This window comes from Triturus cristatus, chromosome 11 (genome assembly GCF_964204655.1).
Source record: "Triturus cristatus chromosome 11, aTriCri1.1, whole genome shotgun sequence".
Lineage (NCBI taxonomy): Eukaryota > Metazoa > Chordata > Amphibia > Caudata > Salamandridae > Triturus > Triturus cristatus.
Window position 1 is genome coordinate 621,530,271 of NC_140594.1, and position 21,731 is coordinate 621,552,001.

The following is a 21,731-nucleotide window of genomic DNA, read 5'->3' on the forward strand; positions in this document are numbered from 1 at the left end:
AGTGGGCTACAGAGACTAAGAGAGTCCTGAGTATGTAAAAAGGCGAAGCGCGAGACGTTGTCTTGTCAGACCAGCGAGCCAGGTCCACGGGGTAACTGTAATGGCTATGCGCACGCGTACGCAGGAGGAGCTGGAGGCTCTGAGCATGCGCACACCTCAGTACAGCGTTCTTCCTTTTCGTTGCCCAGCAACAGTACTCTTGGCCTGGTGCAAATCAACGGAGGGAATTTAGGCTGCACGGTAAAGTATTAGGCTTGCTTAATCGTCAGTACGTGTGAGTTACGGGATAGAATTAGCGTATGTTTATGAGAACTGACCGTACCTGATATGGTGCAATCCCACATTAGTCTGAGGTAAACAGGATTGCTAAAAACATGCTTGATGCGTGGTGAAAGCGCTACGAAGCCTAAAATGCAAACAATTCAGAGAGGCTGGCTTCTAACATTTTGTTAATAATGCTCAGGTATAAATCATTAAACATATGCAAAGCGTGAATGTGCAAGAAAGTGCAAATATAAATATTGCGATTCCAGGAGATGTAACAACATTTTTCAATGCAGTGTGAAAAACCTGCTTGGTGTGACAAAAGCAATACTTTTGAACATAGTAAAATATATGGAATACTTTAGAACATCCCAGGCGCTGCAATAATTCAGTCGGGTGAGAATTGGAAGTGTGAGTGCCATGAGGTCCTAGTCAAGGATGGGGAACATTTCTGATGCTGGGATAAACAGCAGCGTCCGTCAAAGGCATGTTATGTTGAAAGGCCCCCAAAACAAATTATTTATTCAACACGCTGCAAAGATGTTATTAAGGAGTTGTAAAAATGAAAGTACTGAAGAGCAGAGTGCTTCACTGACTTGAAGGTATGTAAACCGAATGCTAGAGAAAAAGCCACGATTCCTCCATTGATAAGATAAACTGGCATCGCTGCAGTACTTAACTTGAGCCGGTGGTTGCCAGTGGGGGTGAGGGGTGGTGGTTGGGTTGTGGGTGGGCGGACCACCAGCACTCCTTTTCTGGGGACCAGCACTTATTTTTCTGTCTGAGACATTTTCCAAGAGCAATAGCGGGAAACACAAACAAAGCGGAAAGACTAAGGAAGAAAGAGCTGGAAAAACCATCATAAAGGCAGAAAGCAGGAACTGCAAGAGGTAGATAAAGGGGCAGAGGGTGTCTGGTAGTGGATTGAAGATCATGCATCCTTAGTATTCAGCGCGCCGAATTTAATAGCATCAGCCGCGGCCTTCTGAGCAAACATTTGGGCACTGCACTCATTCTTTGACAAATTAAGGACTGCATTGCAACAAATTAAAAACAAGAAAAAAAACACATGCTGAATGAAAGCAATATCAAAGGAGGGCATGTTACCAGCATTTGGTGAAGCATTACCTAAAAGCAAACTGGTTACATTGCTGCAAAGTATTTCAAAGGCCGTTGAGAACATTACAGACATTGCCTAAATGCCGATATGACAGCATCTGAAAATACTTATCCACCCAATCCGAAAATGAAATACTTGGAGCAACACGAAGGGTGCAGAAGTTGTGGGGGAATCGGAACGTAGAGGAGGGGTATTTTTTGGGAGCGGGGAGAAAAGTGCACGGGGAGACAGCTGGGAACACATGCACACACATGGAGTGCTTAAAGAAAAAATAGAAAAAGTTGTTCTCTAAATGCAAGCAGTGGAGTATTGGAAGCATATAAGTCAGACAATCAAAGAGAAGTTAAAGAGGCATGAGAGGGACAAACGCAAAATGGACAAGCTGGGACAAGAATAAGGAGCAGGCAAATGAGAGTGACAGAAAAGCCACCCAATAGTAAGCAATGGGCAAGCTACAAGCTCCTGTATGTTCTTGGTAAGCCCACGCATATCTTTGCCAACTAGACAGCTTTTGTTGTCTGGTATGCCTGACCTAAACATGGCTAAAATAATATGTTTTTGTCTATAAAATTAAAGAACACGTTGCCACAGTAGTCCTTGAAACTGTAGAGAACTACTGTGCAGAAGAAAACGTGAATGACACAATAAAATACCTATGGATGAAGAGGGCTGGCTCAAAAGCAATCTTCTGTACTGTTTTTTTCCAGGAGCATTGACAACGCAGAAGCTATTCTCTTGAAGTCTAGAACACTGGCAATGCAAGATGTTGAATTTCAACCTCTCTCAGGAGATAAAATGTCCACCAAAGTTTTGTGAGCAGAACACAGTTCAATCTGACACACTCATAGATAACTATTGAAATATTCTGTGGTCGAGCTCTTCATTCTCACCAACAGCATACCTTCTTTCTGTGGATAAAGGGCGTGAAGAACATGCCACATTCTACATTTTCTTGTCCGCTTGTTGAGACAACACAAACCACCATCTATAATTGCAGGCATCCAATATCAAAATGCACAACTTTCCTCTACTATAGTATTTCCACGAACTTGCAAATTATAATAATTTTTCCTTCGAATCAGGAGCTGGAACTTTCTGGATCAGCTCCACCAAAGGTTTCTTTGACAGAGTACTTTTTCCCGGCATAATAATCGCTTCTTGAAACAACTTGCAATTTTCTTTTTGTCAATGTCAGCTTATTACTCTGTGATCCCTTGTACTTTCTTAATGTATTACCTATGCTCCTCCTCATTGTAGAAACTATAAGAGTATAATCTCGGAAGCACCATACAAAATGCTCCGCTTCCTTACATATGTGGTGCATAGCCTTTTGGAACATGGATACCACCCATGCCAAGCCTAATTTAATCTTCACCAACTGGAACAAACCATGAGACATGGTAAATCCTGTGAATGATTTGAATATAGTGAAGAAAACTATCTGATGGTAGGCGGCTCTGAAATCCAAAGTGGAAAACACTGTGGTGTCTTCAAAAGAAGCAACAAGTTTTATATTTGGTAATGAACGAGAGGTAATGAGATATTTATATTAAAAGCTCTCAGGTCTGCACTCACTCATAAACTATTGTTGGGCTCCTTGGGAGAACAAGGACTGATACCCACTCAGAGAACTTAATTTCTTCTACAATGTCCTCTCCAATCCATTTGGCAAGGATCTCTCTACAGGCACAATGCACAACTTATGTCTCTCATATAGAGTTTGATTTCACATACAATATTGCACAGCTTCCCTAATTTACATATAAATCCTTTGGGGAAATGTTTCTCTACCCATTACTCATCAGTACACTCTTTCTCAATCTCGCTATTTTGCCCTCGTGTTCAAGATTATTTTCAGCACCCACTGGTCTCACCATCCTAACAGATTCACCTTTCTCAGCAACATACTGTATTATTTCCATCTGCCTATCCTTAAAAATATGTTTACTCAACAGAATGCAGTGATTTCCATTGTGTCCCTCAAGCACTTCTGGTTTGATCTCAGATTACTTTAAGTCTTCTGGACTAATTAAGGTCCCACAATTCTCTTGAAACCCCTTCTTTAATATTATTGTTCCTGGTGACTTAGATTCAGACATCAGTGACAACACATTCCCAAAAACCTTCATTTAGACTTGGACAGACTTTTAGAAGGACTTTTACTACCATTTAATTTATCATCCACTGTGTCAGCCAAAGAAAATCATGGTCGTGTTCTGCACCCAAACCTCTATCTTTCTTTGTGGCAGCATCAGCATTGCCTTCATGAAACACTTGCAATCATCATTTTCAGGGTTTTGACCCCTTTCTTGGCCTCTCTGCATACTTAGCAAAACTCTGCATACTTCCCACAGTTTTGCAGGACAGGATTTGAGAGCAGCTAAGTAATAATAGCTACCACATATGTAGCACAAAGTCACCATTCACTATTTTCTCATTCTAATATTTTCTTTGGCCCTATGATTAGTTAAGCTACAGACTTCTCTTTTTTTTAATATCTTTCCTAGTAACAGACATTATCCCAGTTTCAGATTGTTCGATAGCTGTAGCAGTGGTAACCGCTTGCTGTAGGTATGGGTCGCCAATAAGGATAATTGTTTCTGAATTGTCCTACTTCTGATATAAACAATGACATCCTCTCTGATCATTTCATCAGTCATGGTACTAAAAGTATAAGATATGGACAATGATCTTAGTGTGTCTTAGTGTGGTTAAGAAGTCCGCAAATATTTCTCCATCTAGTTGCATTTGTGCATAAAATCTGAATCTTTGTAATGGGATGTTGTTGTTAGGTTTAAAATATTTCTCCGTGAGCAATAATGCACGGCTACTTAGTGATGAAATCATTACAGAGGACAAGGGTGAGTATCCTAAATTTTTATTGCCAGAGCTCACAGGACACCCAAGTTTGAAACCAAAGCAAGGAGCACCACGTAGAAAGGTAAAACTTAAGAAACCTAGCAAAAATAACGTGGTGATATGAGACATTTAAGACTATTAAGATAGAATGTTAATCGATTAAAAATCTGAACAAGAGGAGGGCTATCAGTCAAGATTTGTGATATTATAAATGTGATATTGTAGCAATGCAAGAAACTCATGTCACATTTAAAGGTAGAAGATGGGTGAGACAAATGGGCTATAATTTGGCTGAATGTTCTAGCCAAACAAATATTATCATAGCAGTCATGATTTTGGTACAGGCGGATGTGGGAGAAACTGTGAAAACAGCTGATGGTAAATGGGGAAGTTGGACAACTGCACAGATTGAGGTGCAAAATCAGTATGTTATATGTACAATCTATGGCCCAAAAATTGATGATCCCTCAATGTATGATAAATTGGTGGTAGAGCCTGCATCATGGTCAGGAATACAAATAATGTATGGAAATTTTAATTGTATACTTTCATTTAAGACATATAGTACCAAGGACTATACTTTAAATAGAATGATTAGACAACACAAGGCGATAATTAGATTTATGCAAGTGCTGGGTATAATTGACTTGTGGCGAAATACGCATGGGAAGAAACCTGGCATCACATCTATTCTTATCTACATAAATTATACATGAGGCTCTGTTTATTTTTGGCTGAGACACAGATTAAATCTAACAAATCTATTGATATTATTCCTAAAGTATCATGACATCCTAATCCCTTAGATTTAATATTTAAAATCAGTATAAAATCAAATACCTTGATGGACATTTAAGAGCGTGTTATTAAAGGATTTTAAGAAACCTTTGATATTATGCGTTAGGAAAAACTATGACTAGGACTACATTGTGTTCATTCTCATTATATACATGTTTTGTTCAGGGCCTGATGAACACTACTTGCTATATAGAATGTGAAATAGCCCAATTGCTTTGTTGAACAATACTGATTACTACATAGTGTCAGTGATAAGACACTTGTGGACAGTTGGAACATGTTGTAGTTAAACTTATTGTTTCTCAGCTATGGCCCAGGACCATTGTTGATGGCTAATGTAACATGCATTGTATGTAATCTACTAATTGTTGTACTTTACTGAAAAATAATTAGTTAAAACTTTTTTTAAAGTACGTTAAATATACTACATATATACTAGTATAACTAATAATATTTTTGGAGACCAGCAAATGGTCAAAAACAATATGGTATGGGTTATCTGTAAATAATTTTTTAGCATCCCAACCGTTAGATATACTACATATTTTTTTTTAAAAGAAGCGGAGGAGGAAACTAATAATCAAATAATTATTCTTGATTTAGAAAATCATCTTGTTCCTGTTGTACATAATTTTGATAATAAAAATAAGGAGATATACAGGCTATTAATGAAAGCCAGGGCGCAAGCATTAATCTGTAGATAGGCAAAACCTGCTTTTATGTATTAAACAAAGATGCATGAGTTATATGAGTTTTGTGAATCTATCGAGAAAATCGTAGTATAGAAGACACAGACAAAAAATCTAGGACTAAGATATCCATTATGATGGACAAGCAACAACAGTAGCTACTCAGCTGACAGACTTTTTTTTTAATTGAATCTTTCAAGTTGCACATATATTGCAGGGCTCTGCACTCCAGAGACAACTGCACAATCAGACCATACAAGAATCACAACTTTGTCATTTTGCACGTGGATGTAATAAAACATGAACATCAATATAAAGATTTGCCCCAACTCCCTCCCCCATCCCTCCCCCGATCGCACTGAGTACTCTTACTCCTGATTAAAGCTTATGAATGTAGCAGGGGGATGTACCCCCTCGCCCCCCCCCCCACGCAGCATCTCCGCACTCCAAACATGTGCACATAAATCAACCCAACAGGTGAGCCTCTGTTGCTGATGGTGGATCCAACAACAGGCCCCGATAATCTGCCCATCATTTCCAGATCTTGTAGTGTTTGTGCGGGCACCCCCTAGCAACAAAAATGGCTTGTTCCAGTCCCATACAAAAGTCCAGGCCATTCTTCCATGCGGCCACCGAGGGGCCCTCGGCGCCTTCCATGCCCTGGCAATGTCCCTTTTCGCTAGAGTAAAGCCCAATTGCATCAAATGTCGCCTGTAGATATTACCTCCTATTCCTTCCATAACATGAAGCAAGGCCAATCGTGGTGTGTGGGGGAGTTCCCAACCCAGGACCACCGAGAGGCAGGTGAATACCCCCTCCAGAAACGGTCTAGGGAAGGACAATGCCAGACCGTGTGGATAAATGTGCCCTCCACTCGACTGCATCGAAGACACATAGGGGAGGCTATCAGCCCCGCCTTCCACAAGCGCGCTCATGTAAAATAAACCCTGTGTATGTATTTAAACTGGATGAGGCGGAGTCATATGGCTATAGCCCCCCCCCCCCCTTGGAGCAACCAGGCCCTCGGTCCAGTCTTCCTCCTCCAGTGAACCCACATCTCCCTCCCAGTCCCCCCGGAGCTTCTGGAGCTTGGAAGAGCAATGAGCAACCAGGGACTGATAAATCTGAGAGATTTTCTTTTCGTTTAGGTCCCCCATAAAAACTTTTGCCTCCAATGGGCTGAATTCCGGCAGGGACTCCACGCCTTCCTAGCTGGGAGACAGGGCATGCCTAAATTGAAGATAGCGATAGAACTGGGACTGCGGCATGAGGAATTCTTTCTGAAGGTCCTGAAAGGATTTGAGCGTCGGCCCCCTCATTACTTCCCCCAGGACTGAGATGCCAATATTATCCCACCCCCAGAAACCCTGTAGGGCCGCCAGCTGTGGTAGGTGCCCATTATTCCAGAGGGGAAGCTGACAGACATTTTTAAGCAATTCCTGATAGTATACTAATTTATATAAAGAGCCTTGTGATGGGTCTTTGGAGGGTATGATTTCAAATTGCAATACGGCACAAATAAAAAAAAATAGGAAGAAATAAATTAACTTAATGAACATTGTTTTAAATAATGTGATAGAAGCTATAATACTTGAGCAGATGATACGGCTACTGGCAAAGTTTCTTACCGGACAGATTTTCTAAAACATTTTAGGGCGAAGTATCACAAAATGTGGTGGAAATATGTAGAGGTTTAATGGATAGACATGTAGTCTGTCCATCGTGAGAACAGATAAATATAGTAGTCTTCTTAAAAAACGAAAGTAAAACCTAAAATAGAGAGAGGGTCATATTGACCTATTTCATTAGTAAGTGCTGCTGCAAAGGTGTATTCAAAGATTTTAGCCATCTGTCTTGCTAAAATGATATCTAGTTTGGTCTCTAAAGAACAACATGGATTCATACTCAGTAGAGATACGACTTCACATGTTAACATGACCATCACCTTGTTTGATACTGATGAAGCACCTAAAAAGGAATATACCGATGATCCTACTAGACGCGAAGAAGGCATTTGATATAGTGTCCTGGTCTTCGCTCTGGACAGCACGCTTGAGATGGGATTTGAGTCACAGTTTTTAAAGTGGATTCAGGTAATATTTGCCAAGCCACAAGCATGAATAGTAATAGATAAGATGGAGTCCAAGATAATTAAGATAACTAGGGGGGCTTGCGATGGATATCCTATCTCCCCTTTATTACCTGCCTTTATATTTAGAGCCCAATTTAAGACATATATAAGAAATCAATTTATTTCACATGTAGAATGTACCCACTATCAATTCAAAGTATCGGCATATGCAGAGGATGTTGAGGAATACATGGTAGATGTAAAAAGAACTCTGGTGAACTACAGCGAGAAGCCAAGTTTTTTGGGAGAATACTAGGATATCATCTGAATAAAGCCAAGAGACAGATACTTGCAAGGCTGGCTGGCCGTACCCGTCATTGGGCATTTCCCCGGGAGGCTGGAAGGGTGAAGGGGTGCTTTTGTTACTGGGGGGGGTCAGTTTCGGAGCAGTGCAGCAGTTTTAAAAGCAATGCAGAGTTCCTTATATATCCAACAGTTTTCAGGCAACAATAAAAGTGGCAAGATAACTCTGGTGATTAATGTACCGGTTGGAGAGAGATCAGAGTTTTGTCTACTGGCAGCTTTGACTCATCTGAGGCAGCACAGAGCGAAAATATTCCTGCAGCAAACAGCGTGTACTATGCATATCAAAGAACAGTATGTGATGTCCGTAGCTCAGTGGGTTACTGCATGGGTCACTGAGATCATTTTGTTACTCTGCAGTTCATACGTTACAATCATAATCAAGGTTAGAAAGTTATGTTTTTTCCCCCAGTTTGTTATTATCCTAATGTTGCTAGAAAGGGTTTGTTTGGGTAGAAATACATTCTTAGTAGTAGAGCCATAACTAACCACTGTGTTACGTTCTGAATCCTAAATTTGTGCTTCCCCAGACCAAGTACTCTTAAAAAATGCCCACCAGTATGGATGACACATGAATCCTACACCATGTAGTCCCCTTTGTCTTATGTAACATTTTCTATACCCAGATTTACATATGTATGATTCATTGTCTCTGCATGTGTGTGTGATGCAAAATGCTCTGACGCCCTAAATGGTATGAGAGGCACTATAAAACAAATTAAATACATGTGAAAGTTGGGCTATGGAGAGATTAGATACACTGTTGGAGGGTGATAGTGAGGTAATAATTAAAAGAGCCTATCAAGATTGCTGTATCCTAGTGCACTTTAAGGTCATTATGTACTATGCTTTGAAAACAAATGCAATTGAATATATAATGAACAATGCATTGCAGAATGTACCATGTTTGCCTTTTCCCCCTAATTTTCCTGGGTGGAGAAATCCCCAAAGCCTCCTTGTAGTAGTCAGGCTTGCTTGCTCGCTACGCACCATTTGGGGGCTGGTCTGACAAAATTTGGGTTCCTATTCAGCCCTGGATACTTGCTAATCATAAGTTAGAGGTGCCTGATAGATGGCTGGTTAAAGAGGCCTTGAATTTAGAAATTAAGATATACGTGTGTGGCTTCTGGGCTACCAGTACAGCTACATTTATGCTGATAGTTGCAGATTGTGGGCACAAGCCCATTTTGAGGGGACTGAGACTTCTTGTGCATCATTACACTGCCCCAGAGAATGAGAGGTAAAAATGTTAGCAAAACAACGACAAAGGGAGAAAGTAGGCATGAAAGGGAAGATACAAAATTGAAATAAAGAGACAGCAAGCGAATGCTTTTAGAAAGAGGCATGCCAAGTGGTGTCGCTAGACCTTTTGCTGCCAGTGGCGGTCCCTGCCTTTGCCGCCCTGCGACGGCCGCAGGTAAGAGCGGGGGTGTGTTGGTTATCCCTGTGTTTTCCACAGGTAAGGGGGAGGCTGACGTCCCCAAAACTCATGACACCTTGGGTGGACCGCCCCTCCCCCTTGCTACGCCACTGGGCATGCGGTTGGGCACTCATGGTATTCATTGACCACAGCACTTGGCAGCAACAGCCTAAGAAAAACTGCACTTATTTCTTTACGAAGTAAGCACTGGCTACCAGAGCCAACACATTGAGTCATCTTGGAAGAGCACTCTTGGGTTTCAGTCAGTAACACTGCGCTCAGTGTCCAGAGCACTCTCTTGCCTGGTTGAGGTAGATCAGTGGGTAGTATATTGTTCTAACCCTGCATGGAGGTATTGTGCTGCTCTCTTTGTATTTGGACGGTGTGCCAGGCCGGCCACGGTTTAAAGTCTAGCTGATGTTCTGTTCCTCTGGCGCTTCCTATCATGGCTATTGCCACACAGTTTGTGAGCTGTTGGTGTCATTCGACCTTCTGCAGAGGCGATGCAGTCTCACCCTGGGTCAGGAAGGACACCTCTGTACCCTGGTACATGGACTTGCACAGATTGCAGAAGGTTTCTCTGTATCCGGCCTGCCATGTGCTGCTCCCTCTCCCGGGGTGAGGCACTTGGCCTCTAGGTTCTGCCCTTCGTCTGTAATTGGCTGTCTCCACCACTCTGGCCGTCTGCTTTGTAGTTCCACCTTTTGTGCTGGTGGTTGCCGGTGGTGAGCTCCGGTTTTCTATTTTTGGGGAGTATTTCCTGTTTTTTACATTCACATCAGACCTTGACCAGGAGCAAGAAAGACAAGGGCAGATAAAGGAAAAAGAAGCAGGAAGAGAAAACAAGGAAAACAGTGACAAAGGGGGAAAGTGTGTATTAAATAGACCTGGCATGAGTAAGAGGACGAGACCGGAAGTGAAGGGTGGTGAAAGTAAAGGCATGCGGTGGAATCAAGATTAGGAGATGTGTATGTTTATGTGTATATATATCGTCATGTGATCAAGGCCCGAGTGGGGTCTGAAACGCGTCATGTCGGACAGGCTTGAAGATATTCAAATAAACTAAACTTGATTGGCACTGATCCTTGGGTCCGTTCTTCGTCTTTTCAACAAAGGCGGCAACTTAGACGATTTTACCTTCATATATATATATATATATATATATATATACACCCATATGACTATGTTAATTAATTCCCCCATTTGTATATTGGATTTTACCATGGTGTATTATTTAATTTATTTATATGTATTTATTATGCATATGCTACATATTTTGCACATTTATTGCTCTTTTGCACATTTCTTGCACTTTTGCACTTTACAACCAATTTTGCACGTTTACGCATTTGCACTTAATATAATACAACAAAATTTAAAACAAAATCATATTTACACTGATAGGAATTCACCAGGTACATCACTTTTAAATGAATTGACATGCAACTTTATTGACATACTGACTCCCTGCACTTTGTTTTTATTGATGTAACATTATCTTACACAGCCCTTCAGATACATTTCTAGTAGGATTTGCACATCTAGTAGGATTTGCACATCTGGTATAAATGTTTCTCTGCTGGCCGGTTTTGCACTATGTAATATTGCAATTTTGCAGCTATTCCGATCCGGCCGGCGTAACATATATTTATGTGCTGACTTATTGAAAAAGAGTAGGAAAAAAATATATATGTCTTTAGGGCGCTCTGAGTTCATCATTTTGTTAAAATAGTATTTAGACTTTTTATTATATGTCAACTCAGAATTTCAGGTTGGACAAAGAATTTATTTGCCCATTAATTATTGTTTGACATGTTACACCAGTATTGTACAGCTATTATAAATGTTATTTTTTATGTGCAGGGATTCGTAAATTGTATTCTGCAGTATGTCTTCCATGTCCTTCCATCATGTGATATGGGTGTTACCCCTTTAAAAATGGTTACTCGCAAAGTCAGCCTTATGTGATCAAGGCCGTTTTCCGGCCGAAACGCGTCATAGCAGACAGAAGGGAGTCACCAATACAATAAATCAATATGTATTGACCGACGAAGAGTAGTTTGAGCATTCATTTTCATTTTCAAGTGAAAGCAGACGAATGCTTTAATCTTATATATTTTACCACACTTCCTCTTGTGCGTTTACCGCTGCCACCTTATCGAGAGTCGCGTCGCCTTAAGGGACCCCACAAGAGCAGGTCCATTTCATTAACCAGTTTTCTCCTCTCCAGACAAGGATGATTATTCCGTGTGCAGTTGCAAAATGCTTTTAATCAGCCACTATCGAATGCGTTTCGGCTGCGCAGCAGCCTTGCTCGCCGATAACGAAGCAGAAAAAGCAGGCATTATTTAAAGTGCAAATCGTGCTCATTACGCAAATCACGTGAACTACAACTAATGATATGAAAGACAGACTCGTAGTTTTTCACTACCTTCTCGCGAGCCACATTTCTAGTGAAATACCAGTTTTGCGTATTTTGGCTTTTGTATACAGTGTATAAAAAGCATTTGTTGTATAAAAAGTGCATTGTGTATGAGTCCTAAAATTGATTAAAAAATCATGAATTTCATTATTTACAATTCTGCCCCAATGGGCGATAATTCACATATGCTGTTTTTGCTTTTCAGCCCATGGTGGGTTTATTCCACATATTATCGCACTGCTAATTCCACATTAATGCCCAAGTGGGCCAATTATACTGCCCCAAAATATGATTTGAAGTTACTTTATACTTCTGTCTGTCTTCATAAAAAACATTTTTTAATACAAAAAAAAATTGTTTACACACAAAAAAATTCATATAGTACAATCAAAGCCACATTTCATTTCATAACGGAATAGTCACATATTACTATCTCATCTTATTCACAAGTGCGTAAATAAATCTTCCTCCACATTGAGGCCCTCAGGATTATTAGAATTTAATTCTATAATGTACCGGCATTCAAGTTTTCTCAATTTCTTTTCTCTGTTACCTCCCCGGATATCAGCTGCTACAGCATCAATCATAAAATACGTGAGACCCTTGGTATTTTTTGCATAGAATCTTTCAAAATGGCGTGCAACTGGATAGCTTTGATCGCCATTTTTGATTGCCCTTAAATGCTACAAGATTCTTTAATGCACCTCCAGGAGTGGGCTGCCCACGTACTGCAGGCCACAAGGGCACTGCAACATGTAAACAGCAAACTCTGTCTTGCAGTTAAATTTTCCTAATATTTTCTTCATTGTTGTGGACTATCCTGGTTTATAGACATCTGGATTGATTCCATGCAAACACGCTTTACATTTTGAGCATTTCAGGAATCCCTGTTTCTTACTCAGCCATGTTGATTTCGGCTGAGGTTTCTGTAAAGTGTTTTTCACCAATGCTTGTCTAAATGATCTAACTTTCCTTAAGGTGACCTGAGGTCTGCGTGGAACTACATTTCCTAATATCGGATCATTTCTGATTATATGCCAATGTTTTATCAGGATGCTTTTTAACCTTTCTTTTTGTGCACTAAAGGGTGTTATCATTCTGCACTGATTCTTATCATAATTTTTAGTCTTTTTAATATCTTTCTCAAAAATAATTTCCTCTCTTTTTCTTTTTGTTTCTCTGGTCATCGCAGTGTCTATCCGCTCTTTTGGGTACCCTTGACTGGAAAATCGTTTCTTTAAACAGTTAAATTCTGCCCTCATTTCAACCTCTTTGCTACGGTTCCGTCTGGCTCTTAAGCACTCTCCAAACAGTATGCTTCTCTTTAAATTTGTTGGGTGGAAACTTGCTGCATGTAGCAGCGTGTTCCCTGCCAATAGCTTTCTGTATGGTTTTGTTTCTACTCTGCCCTCCTTAATGTAGACTGTAAGATCAAGGAAATTTACACTTGTCCTACTTATCTCACTGGTGAAACTTAGATTTAAATAATTTCTCTGTATCCTACAGATAAAATCCTTTACCTGTTCCTCATTACCTTTCCATACCAGGAATAAATCGTCGATATATCGACTCCAATGTATTATGTGTTCCTCCCTCTCTACCTGGTACTGCGTCCGGATCACCTGCTCCTCCCACCAGCACATATGCAAATTGGAATAGCTGGGGGCAAAGCAGGTGCCCATAGCAGTACCACAGATCTGATGGTACAGTTCACCATTGTGTATATATATATATCCCAGGTTTGTCACAAATTAATGCGCTCTCAGTAACTACGGACTCCACATCCAAATCGCATCAAGAGGTGTTTAATATTACGACGCGTTTCAGCTCCTTGCAAAGCCTTTTTCACGTAACAGTTGGTGCAAACAGCAAGGTGACTGATAAAGTTTAAAAACATGAAAACTGACAAGGGACAACACAAGTAAATCGTAAACAAATGTCATGAGTATGGCGGACATATTGGAATGTTGTGATGCAAACTGAATCGAATGTCAAAAATAGTAACGAAATAGTACATCTTGCATGTACTATTTCGGTACTATTTCGTTACTATTTTTGACATTTGATTCAGTTTGCATGTTTTTAAACTTTATCAGTCACCTTGCTGTTTGCACCAACTTTTACGTGAACAAGGCTTTGCAAGGAGCTAAAACGCATCGTAATATTAAACACCTCTTGATACGATTTGGATGTGGAGTCCGTAGTTACTGAGAGCGCATTAATTTGTGACAAACCTGGGATATTTACAGCCGGCATGCTCCGCCGGCGTATGCGCCACCTCTCTTGGGTCCCATGCGGTCAGAAGGAGCGTTGATGTTTATATATATATATATATATATATATATATATATATATATATATATATATATATATATGTTTAAAGCATTCATAAGTAGGTTTGATATACATTACGATCTTCAAGATGATAATTGCAAAAATGTTTTGATGTTCACAATTGATTGCTTACAATGTTGTATATAACTATTCAGCGCTGTAATTTCCTCGTGTCTTGATCGCAACTATATAAAGAACCACAAAAATAAAAGAAATCTGCATCGAACCATGTGCGCTCCTCGAACATCAGCCTCTGTTCTCTCCTGTTTGTCTTTAAATCACGGTCCTGATGCTCAGCACTTTGACCCCCAAGATCTTCGCAAACCCCTGCCACCTGTCCCCCATCTCGATTCCTCTTTGTCCTGTACCCCTTGATCTCATCCGTGGCTTTAAGCTCTGTGAAAAGGTTGGGGCTATAAAACCGGTGAAAACCTAAGAAGCAATTGTAATTGCATTTACATTGCCCTTACTACCCCAGACAAGGTATCAACGTGATTTTTCAGTGTGTAGCATGCTACTCCGGTACCCAAAGAGTATTAGTGGTGAATCAGTATAGGGAGATATTAAATTAATTTGAGCGGTGGACATGTGAGTCTGTTATCTGGATTGAAAAAAAGAGGTATGCTGCATGGACTGTGAAACTAAAGCGTGGCCCAATACATTTGAAAGACAAGCCACTGCTTGACAGATTCATAAACAGTCCTACTGGGCAAAGAGTAACCGAAATTAGCAGCAGCAATACATTTAGCAATTTCTATTGCATCATTAATCTAGGCCATAATTAATAAAACACTTCACAAGGTAAATCTCGAGTTAAGATGCACCTTGACTGCTTGCTGGAGAGCCAGGTGTTCAAAAGGTATAATTGTTGCTTACATTTATAAATCGAAGAGATAGCCTTATGCTAACTGATGCCCTGAGGGTTAAACCTGCACAAACTAGCAGATTATGAGAAAAGATGGAGCGAGTTGGTGTCAGCAATATTAGAGTTGGAAGAACTAAACAAGCAGACATACACTGTTATTACTGAGCATGAAACCCGACTCACCCTTGTTGAGGTGTAACTTGGGTACATTATGCCTGTTTATGTTAAGTAAAGAACAAGACTTGATGTACCATAACAAGGTTCCATGTGATATTACTTTCTGCTTTATTAATTATAGTTATCTGACACCAGCGGAAAACACAGGACAAAACGTTCATTTAGAATCCATGCCACTGCAGATCAAGGCCGCCATCAGAGAATGATAAATTGAAGAAACTCTAGTTGTGCGCCTACAGTGCATCACAGTATCGCACTGGAGTGGGCTCAAATGTCCTGTCTCCCAGTCCGTTTATACAGGAAGCTAGGTAGGATATGTTGACACAGAGTGCGACCGTTTGCAGTGTTGTGACTTCACGTGTTTGTGTGGGGGTGAATTTGTTTTAACAGTAAATGGTACTAGGCACCCATTTTTGCATCAGTAGTGTTTATGTTTGCATTCATGTTCCTGTCTTCTTTGTCAGTAGCCTACAATAAGATGATACCCATGGGAATACAGATAGGTCGTGATCCTTTGTCTTCACAGTTTGTAGAAATCACATAAAGAGACATTCATTATTTATTGTTTTTGTGCAGTTGTATATAGCGCGAACTCGCCCAAGTGGTATCAGAGCTCTGTAAAAAAAGGGGCACCAGTTGGGTTACAGGCGGACACATTAATTTTTTTTAAGGCATGGGGTGATTAAAGGTTTTGTTTGAGCCTCCCGCCAGACTCGAATCTGGTTCCCCAGCTTCAAAGCCGGCCGCTCTAGCCGTTAAGCCACATCCCTTCCTCAAGAACGCCCATCACACAGCGAGGGGCTGAGACATGTTGACCAGCACTAGGCAATGAGGAAGGAACCCTAGCAGTTTCCAAATGCCCCTTCCTTCTTTCTGCAGGCTCAACAAATATAAGTGGGTAAATATTCACTGCATTAATACATATTTGTTCCCCTAAGGCCTTTCACAACTCACAAAAATATCCCTTCGCCAGAATGATCCCACCCTGGACCATTCAGGTGTCGGTGGAGGGGACCCCGTGATGATGAAGCATGCCGACTGGTGCGGGGGAGGAACACCGTCCTTTTTTTAACAACCCTGTAGGTAGTGTAAGTAATGCTGAAACCCCAAATTCGAACGAGTGTTCTAATTATCCTTACCAAGTGAGTACAGGAACACAAGAGACTGAACACTCTTTAGTCTCCTACAGCAGAGCCCTCCCAGCCCTGTACTATAAATTGTTCATGAAACCAGGAGGTGGAACTGGTTGGGGCTCTTTTGAATACCTCTGTCGCAAATGCGGTTGTTACATTTTATTGCGTTGCCAGGCTCAACCCTAGCAAGTCCTGGCCAACTTTGCGTACTGATTTTGTCACTAAAGTACAACGCCTTTCTCCTCTCAGACTATATCATACGCTGCTTTTACTCACGGCTGTTTACTCGGTCTGAGTACCACCCTCTGCCCCGAGCTCCTGCCTCTCTCTCCCTCTCTCTCCCCCCTCACTGTCTCTTTTCTTTCGGTGTCTATCTTGCCTGTTCCCCTCCCATCTAAAACCAATCCTTGTTTACCTGTTCTAGGTACAGACAGAAGACATGGAGCAGGGGGAGCTACTGGCCCTGGAGCTCGCAGAAACGGACTACAATGAGTAAGTGTAACCCCACACCCTCGTTTCTATCACTGTACCTCCAAAATACCCCACGCTGCCTCCCGGGAGAGGGAGAAGGTAGGTTTACAGCACCTGCTACAAACGCATGTTTTAGTCACTGCACTTTGACTGGAATAGATGTGATGTTCGTTTGGGCTGACTCAATCGTTCATCCTTCCAGGGTCTCGTTTTACATACTCATTTCTTGGGCTGGAATTAAAGCGCGGGCCCCTTTTCTTTTCACAGGACTGATGTTTATCATATGAGGGATGTAGGCACAACCTTCATACAGGTTAAAAGTGACATCTGCGACTTTAAGCTTTTAGAACTTGGAGAAGCGCGGTGCGAAGCGCTATGTACAAATCACCATATTTTCATATTTAGTTGGTTTTTGAAACTGTCCCATTCCACACTTGTAATTGAAAGGGACGTCTCCTGGGTATTCTTTCATGCATGGAATATGCTGCCCAGTCCGCCCCCTGGCATGTACTGTTCGTCCAGTTCTACCCTGGCAAGGGTTATTTCTTCCCTTTCCATCACGTGCTGCTGCCGCGCGGGCCCCCGTGGGCACGTCGCGTTCTGCAGAGGCGACTCTGGCAGCTCTTTGGAGAGGAATGTCACCGGTCCGGCTCCGGGAGGCACCCGCCGAGCGTGGAATCTGCGGAGCGGAATTTACCAGGCAAGCCCCAGGGACGGAAAGAGGAATTCAAACTCTTAAAGCAAGCCCATCTCCCCCACCTGCCCCAACACCAGCAGGGTTCAACGTCGTGTCTAGGGAAAAGGTGTGTACAAACATCCTCAGATTTAGGACCTGCTTCGACAGTCTCAGTGGAGGAGCCCAGGGTTGAAGGATTAGAGTCTGGGTGGTCACCATCACAGAGGTGTAAAGAACTAGACCGATAACCTTTGGGATAGAGTGGCGCAGCACATACCACCAACCACTTTTGTTGTGTAAAAAAAGGCCGCTTTATTGACACAGGTGCACATCGCAAACTTTGCCTGGCTGCCTTACAAAACGGAACCATCAAATTGAACAATGTCCCTCCCCCTTCCTTACGCCCCTCCCCCGCATAGCCCACCCCACAGCTATCTCATTTAATTGTAGTGCATTTCAACATTTTCAACTTTAGATTTCCCCTACAGCCTATGACTGCATATATGAACCTCTAAGCAACAAAACGTCCTGAAATAAACTTTGAACTTCCTGCCTACCTTCCCTTTGCACATGGTTCACCAACTGGCAGTGTCAACCAAACTCCTGTCAACTTATGCAAAACTTTCCAGGCCACCGCCGAGCACCTGTCTCAAGTGACAACTACACAAATTAACCCCTGCGCACCTGTCTCAACAACGGAGCCATAAAATGCACCAAACACAGGACTCAACCACTAGCTACAGGGATTGGTGGGTGGGAAAAAAACGCCACAAAGGACTCCCTGCTACTAGCCACTGGGTCACCTGAACCTAAAATAGTGGCAGGGAGCCCAGATGAACCCACTGTATACCCTTGTGCTATATTGGGTTACACAAGTAGCCGAAAACAAAACAGCAGTGCTGGACTGCAGCACCCTCCCAATCTGCACGGGGGCAGACCTGCCAGTGGATTGGCTTCTCCCCAAATCCCCCTTGGGAGAGAGTGGATGCAGCACATACCACCGACCACTTTGTTGCGTGAAAAAGGCTGCTTTATGGAACCAGGTGCACATTACAAACTTTACCTGGCTAACTGATTAGAAAACTAAAACCTAGCTATACATCAGAAAGAAATGACCAATGTCCCACCCCCATCTCATCGGTCCCCCCACATAGCCCACCGGGGTGGTCACCATCACTAAGGTGTAAAGAACTAGACCACTGACCTTTGGAAGAGAGAGGTGCAGCACATACCCCCGCTCACTTTGTTGTGTGAAAAAGGCCGCTTTATTGACGAGAGTGCACATCAAAAACTTAACCTGGCTAAGCACCTTACAAAACGAAAACCATCAAAGTGAACGGAACAATGTCCCGCCTTCACCCCCACCTACTTGCAGGCACATTCAGGACTGGGTAATATCATAGGACACTCTGAGCCATGCATCCATGTTTTTTCAAGGCCTGAGCTGGGATTGCCTCTCTGTGCCTTTGTGCCTTTGTGCCATTGTGATTGCACCATGGGAATGCCCTCCAAGCATATCTCCACTTGTATTAGTGAAGACACCCAAGCTAGCACACAACCCTTTTGGTCTCATGTTAGAACATTTTAGTGACTATAACCAAACAGCTAATCTGTAGATTTGCCAATTCAATTGGTATCAACACTCTTCATAGGGCAACCCAGTGAAGAGACATTATGACATGGTAAACAAAACCGGAGCTGGACACCTCTTCTCAGAGTAGGTTTTCAGCAGATGCATGAAGGCTCTCCACTGCAGGTTTTGCAACCTTCTTAGATATGGGGGTCGACCTCGGATACATTTACCGCTGATGGAGATGGTGAGAGCTGGTATAGGTGCTCCTAAGTCTTGCAGTCTTTCTGCCATATGGAAGAACCCAATCCCTTTGCTCAGGAAAATCACACAGTAAAAAGTGTCCACCTACCTATTTTGTTCTCAATTATCTTTTTTTACACTGAATGCACTTGTCTCTTTCACTGATCCGTGTATTCTTTCGTGGTGCCCTTTGAGCCTGGTCACTTTTGCAGACTTCCTACTCCTCCCTTGAGGCATTCAACCAAAGTGGCAGCCTCGTTTGAGTGATGTGACTGGGCCTGTCAGTATTTGCTATTGCCGGTGTAAGGTGTGTTTTGATGTGCTTTTAGAAATATAACATTATAAGCCTCCAGACAAATACACCAGCCCTTAGATGGGACAGAGTCGGTCTCTCTTCCTTTAATCATAAGACGGCAGTCGCCATAGCACGGTCTAGATTTAGGTCAGCTCTCACACCGCTTGGGCAGCAGAAGGATGCGCACATTAAGGCTGATAGCTGATTCTCTCGGTTGGCACTGTGACCTCAGAGAAGGTGATTTGATCATGTGATGCATACATACAAAGCTGTAAAACCTTTTAGGAACGAAGTGTGATGTGAGTTGATAAAAATAATAACTGCAGCGCTAGGAATAAATGAAATAGTGGGTCTGAGCGCTATGGTTTTAGAGGAACATTTAATATAGGGAACGTCTCATTTTATTAGATCTGTTGCTTGCTGTGAGCTTAACAATGATTAAAGGTGACTGGAAGAAGCATGCAAGCTATATGCCCGTACACAGAGAACCTGGGTTAACCATTTGAGGACATCACCATATTAGCCAGTGAATCAAAGATCCCCAAAACAGCTCCGAATCCCTGTGAGGGGGGGTTGATGAGTGTCGATTAGTATTAAGCCTCTCTAAAGGAGCTGCGCATCCACAGACGAGGGATGCTCCTGTGGAGCAAATGGGGTTGTAAATCTTACCTCAATCGCTAGCTTTTTATCAGTTTTTTCTCCTATTTCTTCTTTTGCTTTCACCTTGCCAGTAGTACATGAGTGCATAGGAACATGGGGTTGTGGTAGATGTTTTTTGGTTACACATCTTACTAGGAGAAGATGTGTCTGAGTCATTTTTTCCCGAACAATAGCAAACAAGATTTTTGAATTTAAAGCTGACCTGTGACTCAATGTTTGCTCAGTGGTGTTAGTGTTCTGTTGCAATTGTGTCCTCTAGTTCCATAAACGTTTCCACCATCCAACTGGTTTCAAAGCACACAAGCGTGATCTTCTGGGGACGCCATTTCATCACCAGAGATTTGTTGCCTGAGTCACTTCCTGTATTGGCCAAGTCCAGTGAGAGAATGACTCTTATTGCACTTTTGCAAGTGAGTTGCTCAATGATTAACAGGTGGAATACGTGCCACTGGCCATAAGTATATATTCCACTGCGTGCAACCATCTGGTACGCTACAACCACGACCATCAACGCCGGAAGCGGAGCAAGCAGCACATCAGTTTGGACGTTGACTTAGGCTGCACTCCTTTTTTCCACCAATTCCACAAATGATGCGAGCCTGATTAGCTCTCGCAGTGATTTATTTGTAGCTTCAACCCATCTGTGATATTTAATGCTTGTTTCTCCTAATAAACAATCTTTATAGAAACAGATGAAACTGGAGATGACCTAATGGCGCAGAATGAGTAGAGCCTATACAGGGCCAGCTTTAGGGAAGTGTGTGACTGGTGCCTCCGCACTGGGCGCTGACCTGTGAAAGAGGCCCTGACCTCAGGGTGGGGGCGCTGTGTTTAGCAATAACTTATGACTTGAAAGATGAGTGGAACTTTTGCCCGGTGGTAGTGAGAGAATTCGAGGAGGTGGTCACGGGGTGTGGGGGCACCAACAACGATTGTCGCACGGGGCGCCACCAGCGCTAAAGCCGGCCCTGAGCCTATGTCAAGGGGGATAGTGGGATAGTGCTTGTTGGATTACCTAAGAAGCCCAATGACCAGTAGGGCTGACCCTCTGTTACACACATACAACATTTAAACACTGAAACAACTACAACAAGAACTCAAAAGAGGAACGATTAATAGAGAGAGCTGGTAGGTCCTTGGAGATTTGGATGTTATCTCCACGTCCACATTCCAAAGGGTCACAGTGTGGTAAGGCTACACCCATGCTTTTAAATTAAACCGCATGTGGTATGACTGGATTTGAATGATCGCATACTGATACATTTTTATTGTGTCTCTAGTACTGGAGGTCTTACATAATA

The 21,731-nt window shown here is 42.2% G+C and overlaps 1 protein-coding gene across 1 annotated transcript in view; it reads left to right on the forward strand.

The window, feature by feature from the left end:
* RHOBTB2 (Rho related BTB domain containing 2) overlaps window positions 1-21,731 on the forward strand; it is a 216,801-nt gene that overhangs the window by 39,943 nt on the left and 155,127 nt on the right. Inside the window, exon 2 of the mRNA XM_085634015.1 lies at window positions 16,940-17,007. Coding sequence (XP_085490141.1) covers window positions 16,955-17,007 — 53 coding nt within the window. The 5' untranslated portion in view covers window positions 16,940-16,954. The remainder of the gene's footprint in view (window positions 1-16,939; window positions 17,008-21,731) is intronic.